Source organism: Colletotrichum paranaense (genome assembly GCF_030867605.1).
Source record: "Colletotrichum paranaense strain IMI 384185 chromosome Unknown Scaffold_14.1, whole genome shotgun sequence".
Lineage (NCBI taxonomy): Eukaryota > Fungi > Ascomycota > Sordariomycetes > Glomerellales > Glomerellaceae > Colletotrichum > Colletotrichum paranaense.
In genome coordinates, this window is record NW_026848972.1 from 436937 (window position 1) to 446381 (window position 9445).

The 9445-nt window shown below is 19.3% G+C and overlaps 1 protein-coding gene across 1 annotated transcript; it reads right to left on the reverse strand.

Annotated features, from left to right (window-relative positions):
• Nucleotides 1-8043: 8043 nt before the first annotated feature.
• CPAR01_14007 (uncharacterized protein) lies at nucleotides 8044-8184 on the reverse strand (the record flags this gene model as incomplete). Its single annotated transcript, XM_060498259.1, has 1 exon — nucleotides 8044-8184. A coding segment is annotated over one exon (141 nt), but the record flags the coding sequence as incomplete, so codon positions are not given.
• Nucleotides 8185-9445: the final 1261 nt, after the last annotated feature.

Here is a 9445-nt window from a genome sequence, read left to right on the forward strand (position 1 = left end):
TATTTAACTAACTTTTTTTTTAAGTATAGTTAATTTTTATAGATTAAGAATAATATTATATTATAATAATATTCTATTTAATTTTATAATTTAGAATAGGTAATTAATAGAGAGGTATATAGAATTAATATAGAGGTATATACTTTATATTAATATCGCTATTCTACTTTTTAATTAGTTTAAAAAAATAGTACCTCTTTATAAAAGCGGTAAGGGTAACTATATTAATATAACTATTTTTACTATTCTCTCTTACCTAAGCTCTAATTTAAGATTTTTAAAAATAAAAATATTATTATAACCTACGTACTCGTTTAGAACTACTATATTACCTATCTAAAATTTATAAATCTTAGATAAATTAATAATATAAGCTTTTATAAATCTTAAATAAGTAAGGCTTCTTTTTACTATATATTTAAAATATATAAAAAATAAATTATAGTAACGTCTACTTAATTACTTTTTTTAACGTAATTATAATAATTTATTATTATTATAAACTACTTTTTATTAGCTCCGTTTTTTTTAAATACTAATCTATATTAGCCGTTTATTTATATAATTCCCTATTATCCCCTTTTTATTAAGAACGCTAAATTAGCTTTTTATTTATTACTAAGATAAGCTCGATATTTAGTTTTAACTTAGCTAACTTATTTTTTTTATAAGCTTAGCTAGCGTTAACTTATTTTTATTTTTAAATAAGCAGCCTCGCTTCTTATTATTAGCGCTTTAGCTATTATAAATAATATAGGCTTAACTAGCTAATTAGCCTTTTTTAAATAAAGCTAGTTATAATAAAATAGGCTATACTATATTCTTTAGCTTATTATAGAGGGATATAATAATCTTAAAGTTAAAAATTTAGTAATATAAATTTAAAAAAGACGTTTTTTAAAAACGTTACTAAGGGTATACCTCTTACTTATTAAAAATAGCTAAATTTAATATTTTAAAATAGATCTTATAATAATATAAAATACTTAGCTTAATTAAAATAATATAATTTAGATTATAAAATCCGAAGGAGTTTAGGAATAGCCTCTTACTAAACGGTATTATTTTTTTTATAAGCCGGCTTTATATCCTAATTAAGGTAAAATATTTTAAAAAAAGTATTATTTAAAGTTTACCTAAGTACTTAAAATAAGTTTTTATATACTCCTAGCTTATAAATACCTCGTTTTTTATATAAGCTTAGTAAAAGTATAATTCTTAATTACTAATTATATCCTATATAACGTTAATAAGCTAATATAAGTAACTAAGACTATTTAAAAAATAACCCTTAATATTATTATTACTTAACTTAGTATTAAAAGTAATACGAGTACTAAAGTTTTAGTATTTTTAAATAAAGTAACGGGCCTATTATGCTCTTAAAAATAAGTATATTATGTAAAGGTATTAAAAGATTAGGCGTTAGTTATTAAACTCTTTATAAAACTTAGTCTAGGCTTTTTTAAAAATATACTCCGTTTTAATAAAAATAATAAGCTTTTATATAATTAATACCCCGTAATAAGTATATAAAATAGCTTAATTTATTATTATATTAATATAAGCGCGGTCTTTATTACTAAGCTCGGCTATTATTTATATAATTAACTAATAATTATTATCGTTAGACCTATTATTATTATTATTATAACTAGGGTCTTTAATTTATTTTTATTTAACTTTAAGTATAACGTTAAAGTTAATATAGTAAATATAGAATTATTACTAAACTTTAGGAAACTACTTATTAAGTATAGTTTTTATTTATTTATTATAGTTAGTAATAATAATAAAAGGCTAGCGGATTAAATATTACTTAATTAGTTAACGGATACTTATTAAGAGGAACTAAAACTTTTTTAATCTCTCGTTATTAATAAGATTAAATATTATATTATAAATAGACCTAAAATAGGTCTACTTAGTAACTTAAAAAAGAGGGAGCTTAAAACGATTAATATTATATATATTATTAAAGCTAATTATTTTAAAGAACCGCTTTTATATTTAAAAATAATAAGGAAAAGTTTAAATAAGCTTAATTAAGTAATTAAGCTTATTAGCTACTTATTTAACGATATATAAGATCCCTTGTTTATTAAATAGCTTAATTAGCGCCGCTATTAATAAATATTTATTTAATTTTTCTTAGTTAATACGGGCTTTAATATTATAAATATTTTACTAAGTAAATAAAGCTTTTAAAAATTATTTTTAAATAATAGTATATACGTTACGTACCTAAATCCTAACCCGTTAGTTTATAATCTTAATAATATCCTTAACTAGCTAGGTAAGTTTATAATAAAAAAAGTATATAGATACTCCGAGGCTAGGGCCGTAGTTATATTAATTATACTAAGGGTCTAAATAATAATATAATAATTACTTACCCTCTTTTTATACTTTTATAATTACTTATTATTAATAACCGCACTTCCGAGACTTATACTATTTAATACTTATATTTTTTTAAAAAACCGGGCTTATTAAATTAATTATATTAGAATAAGTATTATATAAGCCGACCTATTTAAAATATATATTTATACCGTTTTATAATACTAAACTTATTAGCCTTAGTAAAAATATTAACTTAATTAAAAAGAGTATTTATTATTAGCTCTAAGTTACTAAGGATTAGTAAATTTAGGGTTTTATTTAAAAAAGGGGAAGAGGATTTATTACTTTAGGTATAATAAAATACTATAATTTAAAAAAACGACGGACTTAAAAAAAGGTTTTATTATAAAAATAAATAGGGTAGTAAGTTTATCTAAGAACCCTACGTTTTTTATTATAAACGGCTTTGCTTATATTATTAAATAAAGCTAGTTATTAACTTTTTATTAATCTTAATAACTCGTATAATAAGTTAAAGAATATTATTAAACTATTTTATAATAGGCTAGGTAAGTTATTAAGATTTATTAAAAAAAGGAGAGGGACTAGGCTTTAGTAATATTTAAAAAAGGGTAGTATATTAAATAGTTTATATCTTTTTTAAAAAACGGCGTATAAAGTAGAGTATAGGCTATTTAAACTCTTTATTAAAAAAGGGAGGACTATACGTTAATAAAAATTAAGGAATAATAAAAAACTAAAAAGTATTAGTTTTATTAAGGAATTTAGAATTAAAATAAAAGGTTAGTTCTATTTTAATATATCGGTATAAATAGTAAAATAATAGTCGTATTTCTAATAATAGCTTAGGTAATAGGTCGTTTATTAAGTCACTATATATATAAAAATTACTAACTTTATAAAACTAACTAATACTAAGATAGTTACTATTTAAAATAAGAAATAATAATATATTATTATTATCGGAGCGTTAGTGTTTTATAAAATAGCTTTAATTATTTAGGTTATTAAATTAAGCTTAGTAACGTAAGCTCGGTATATAAACTATTAAAAGAGCTATTTTATAATATATAAATTAATATAACTTTAAAAAAAAGAGGACGTAAGACGTATTAATTATAGCTTTATAATAAAGCTCCCTTAAAGTATAATTACGTAAAAGAGATTATAAAAAGGGATAAGTATTTTAAAAAAAAGTAATAAAATTTAAGTATATTAATAATTAAAATTTTAGTTAATTATAGTAGTAGATGCGTATACTGGTATAAGGTATATACTTTTATATTAATTTTATATACCTCTCTATTAATTCCTTTAGAATAATATAACTAATATTATAAATTTTTATTATAGCCCGAATAGTCAAATTTCGGTCTTTTTAAATAGCCTAAATAGCTAAGTTTAATTAAATATCTTTAGTTAATATTATTATTTTTTTTAAATAGAGAAATGCGTATTATAATAATATAAGTAGCTTATTAGCGGTCGGGTAGCCTACTCGCCTATCTAGCTTACTCACTTATTATATATATTATAAATATAAAAAAATATATAAGAACTTATTATAAACTTTTAGAACTTTTAAAAATCGTTTTAAAAAATATCAAAATTAAAATCAAACTCTAACTTCTTAATTAATATAATATCATAATTAATTAGGTTTAAAAGATTATTAAACTAAGCTATCCATATTAAAAATAACTTAGTAAGGATTTTATTTCAAAAATTAATAATAATTATTCCAAATATAATGCTATTTTTTCTAAAAATTGTTCATTTTCATTTTATATATTTTAATTTAATAAAAACTTTGTTTATATTTAAATAAGCTTTTTATAAAGCTTTTATTTATTTATAAGAAAGCTCTTTAAATTTTCTTTTCTTATTATTTAGGTAATAAGACTTATTTAATATTTATTTAATTATTAAATTAGTAATATAAAAAGAAATAAGGATAAAAAGGAATATACGAGTATAAACGATATTTTCTAACACATTATATTTTTTTACTATCTTATTAATATAAATATACTCTTCATAAATTAAAAAATCTAATAAGACTTTATAATAAATACTTTTTAAATAATAACGAGAATAGAGTATAATTTTAGTACCCTCTTTAGTAATTTTTAATAAATAGTAAAGTTAAGAAAGTATTAAAACCGACTTAGGTTTAGTATTATTCTTATTACTTATTTTATTAATATTATAAAAGAAATAAACTTAATAAACCCTAACTTAGGTTATAAATACTTATTTATAGGTTTATAAAATAAGATCTTTAAAAAAGAGACTTAATATTATAACTTAATATATATAACTAAAACTAGGGCCCCCTTTATAAATATATAATAATTATAACATATTATATTTATAAATAAATAAAAATATGAAATAACTCTTATAAAATAAAAAAACTATAAATAAGTTATATATTAATAAAATAAAAATAATAAATACTTATACTAAGTAATAAGCGCTTATTAAAACACTAATAATAATTATTAATAAAGAAGATATTTACTATCGGGACTTATACATAATATAAACTTAAGCTAGGCTTAAAAATAGATTTTTATACCTTTCTTTTAGTAATTAACTTAATATTAAATTTTATAGTCGCTTTTAGTTATTTTTATTAAGAATCTTTTAATAAGACTACGATTAATTATTAAAACTTTATTTACTTTACGATTTATAATATATAGTTTCCCTAAAGCTATTACGATTATAATACTATTTAGTACTATATAGCCATAACTCTTATAAATATATTTTATTATAAATAGCTAGCCGTAATAATTTAATTAGAACTATTTAATATTCTCTTTTTTAAATATTTCTTTAGTACTTTAATATATTTATATGTTTTAATTAGTATATTTATAGACGTTATATTATTATTAACTCGTCTTAATTCTTAGTTAATAACTTTTATTTAAATATATCTCTCTTTAAATTTAAGTTATTACCTCTTTTTATAATTAAAAGTTTTCTTTATTAACTATTATAAAACTTCTTTTTAATTTAAAACGTACTTTCTAGCCCTTTTATATTAGTTAAGTAAGTTATTTTCTTTTTAAAAAATCTAGTTCTTTGATTTTAATAATATAATTTTATATATAAATCTTTATACCCCCTTTAATAAATATTTTATAACTTTAAAATTAAAAAACCAATATTTAAAGTATGATAAAGACGTAGCCTACTTACGTATCTAGCCCACTCGCTTATTATATACGTTATTCTAAATATAATTTAGCTTATTATAAAGTATTACGACTTAATATACATAACTAAGACCAGGGCCTACCCCGCAGGCTTATAGTAGCTATAATATATTATATATATAAGAATACGGAATATAGGATAACTCCTATAAAATAGAAGAACGATAAGATAAGTTACGTAACGATAAAAAATAAAAAGGTCTATATACTAAGGATACGGACCCCGTCCTTTTAAAATACAGAGCCCGTATATTTAGAATATAAGGCCCGTTAAAATAATATATAAATAAAGAATATATTTAAGAACGAGACTTATATATAATATAGACTCGAGCCGGGCTTAAAAATAAACTTCTTATAACTTCTTTAATAATTAACTTAGTATTAGATTTTATAATTATTTTTAGCTATTTTTATTAAGAACTCTTTTTAATAAGACTACGATTAATTTATTACGGCTAGCTAGTTGTTATAAATATATTAATAGAAGTTAAGGCTATGAATATTAAATAAATAGTATCGTAGTTATAAATAGCTTTTTTAAAGCTATATCTATAAGTCGTAAGGTAAATAAGGCTTCGGTAATTAATTATAATCTTATTAAAAAAGGTTCTTAATAAAAATAGCTAAAAGCGATTATAAAATCTAATACTAAGTTAATTACTAAAAAAGCTATAAAAAGTCTATTTTTAAGCCTAGCTTAAGTCCGTACTATATATAAGTCTAATTATAAATATATCCTTTATTAATAATTACTTTTATTTATTAAGTAATTACTTAGTAAATATTAATAAGCGCTTATTTAGAATAATTATAATAATTACCTTATTACGTAATTACTATTTTTTATCTATATATAACTTATTTATAGTTTTTCTATTCCGTAAGAATTACTTTATATTCCTATACTTTTATATATATAGTATACTATAGCCGCTATAAGTTTACGGGGCGGGCCTTAGTCTTAGTTATATATATTAGGTTATAATATTAAGTCTCCTTTCTAAAAATCTTATCTTTATAAACTTATAAGTAAGTCGTTATAACTTAAATTAGGGCTCGTTAAGTAGTTCTTTTAAAAATACTAAAATATCCGCTAGATCTTTAATATATCGTTATTTAAAACTTATTTTTAAAATTAAAGAGCGAGGATTTAAAATTATAATACCTTACTTATTTTATCGCTTATCGGGATAAAAATATAAAATATTAAAAAGTAAATTAAAATATTATAAGTATATACGTCGTAGTCGTTCCTACGACGTAATTACTAATACTATATATAATTATAAGTTTTTCCCTTTTTCTTATTAATATTTTTTATACTAATTACGCTTATAATAAATCGTTTTTTATTTAAAACTAATAAGCTAAAACGTAAAAAAAAAGTAAAAGAGCTTTTTTTTTAAAAATAAGTAGAGGCCTTACGTTATATATAAACTAAAATAGATAAGTCTTTATTAAAATTAGACTATTTTTTTTAAAAAAAAAAGGATAGTATTTAAAAGGGGGAAGGTAATCCCTAATCTTCTTAATATTATTAATAAAAATAAGTCGGCCGCTATACGGGAAGCGTAGTTTAATAATACTTTTAGGGTAATTAACTAAGACGCTATAATAACTAAGAGTTTTAATTTTAATTTTAATTTTAGTATTTTAAAAAAGATTCTTAAGAGTTCTAAAGGTTCGTAATAAGTTCTTATATATTTTCTTCGTATTTATAGCCCTTCTATTTAATAAGGAATTCTTATATTCTATTCCTAATTCTATAATTAATAATTTATTTAACTTTATATTCTAATTAATTTAGTTTAATAATAATATAATCTTTTATATACGAGCCTCTTAGTATAGGCTTAAGTAGTAAAATATAAAAAATAAGATAGTATCGTATTATATTTAATAATCTTAATTCATAATTAACTAATAAAACTTTCTTAATAATTTCGAAAAGTCTAAGTTTTTTATAGTTTAATTTATAACTTAGCCATTTTATTTTAATATTATAATAAAAGAGATAAGTACTATCCCCCTTTTTTAAAAATAGTCCTCTAATCCTTAATCTATTTACGTTCTTTTTTATATATTATTATACAAACTCGAGGTTTAGTAAGGCTTATTTATAAATCTTTTTAAGTTTATTTATATTTATTACGGCTCTTATAGCTTATAATCCTTATCGTACTTTTTTATATATTATTAATTAGAATCTATAATTAAAATAAAACGGGGATTCTCTTATATTTTTACTAATTATATTATTATATATAAACTAAGCTATTAATAAAAGTACTACCTAATTATCCTAGTCGTAGTTTATATAATAATAAAAATATATTTTAAGGATTTAGTTAATCCTTTTTATCTATTTATTAGTTTATAAATAAAATAATATCAATAGTTTATAATCTATACTAAGTTATAAAATTAGAAATTTTTAAAATTTTCAAGTAAATAGCTTATTTTTATTAAAAATAATTTCTTTTAATAAACCGTAGTTCGAAAGTATAACCTTAGTAAATATATATACTAAGTCTTTTATAGTACTTAATTTTTTATAAAAAATAAAATATACGAACTTAATAAGTCGGTTAATTATAATTAAGATATTATCGTATTATACTTTAGTAAATAGTTCCTTAGACTTTAATAGTTTAATAATAAAGTCCTATATAATTAAATACTATACTTTTATTAGTAATTATAATAGTTATAGCTTACTATAAAACTTATATAAGCTATTCTTACTTTTTTTATAAGTCGCGTAGTCCTTAATTACTTTTATAATTTTAATACGTATAGCGGATTTATCGTAATATTAATAAATCCGTTTTTACGTTTTAATAACTCCTTAATAACTATATACTAATATACTATAAATTTCTATAATAAGTTTAGGGGTTATTTTTTTAATTAGGCTAATATTAATCTTTTTAATTATTATAAAAAGCTTTATAATTAGTATAAGGCTATTATCCTTTTTTTATTTAAAAATAATTTATATTTTTTTTAAAGACTATAACTTTATAATTGAGTCTTTTACTAAAAGCGTCTACTCTATTATTTTTTAAACCTTTTTAATAAATAATTTAAAAGTTATATTTAAATAAGAATTCGCTCTATTTAACCTATTATTTATTTAAATTCTTATTTATTATAAAGTTTATAAGATTTTTATAGTTTATATAAACCGTTACTTCGTACTTAGTTCTAAATAACTATAATCTCTATTTTTAAAATACTTTAATAATTATTATTAGTTCCTTATTATAAATTTACTAATTTAATTCTATTTTATAAAATACTTTAAAATAAAAATAATATAAATAAAGCTTTTTTTACTTATTTCATTATCTTAGAACTACTCTTATAGCAAAGTTTAAAATATCGGTCTTAATTTTAAAAAGTCTTTAGGGGTCCGGGATTATAATAACTAGTTTAGAAATAACTATATTCTTAACTTTAATAAATACTTTTTTATACTTAGGGTCTTAAATAAATAGGGTATCTTTTTATATTAAGTTATTAAGGGGTCTAACTATACTAATATAGTTTTTAAAAAATCGTTAATAAAAATTAACGAATCTTAAAAATCCTTATATATCTTTAACGTTTTATAATATAGGCTAGTCCCTAACTACTTCTATTTTTAATATTTATATATAAATTTATCTTAGCGTAATAGTATATCCTAAAAAATCTACTTTCTATATATAGAACTCGTATTTAGAAAGTTTAATATATAGCTTAGTATCTTAGAGCTTTTAAAATACTATATAAATATACTTTTTATATATTTTGAGATTAGGGGAGAAGATAAGAATATTATTAATATAAATAATAATAAA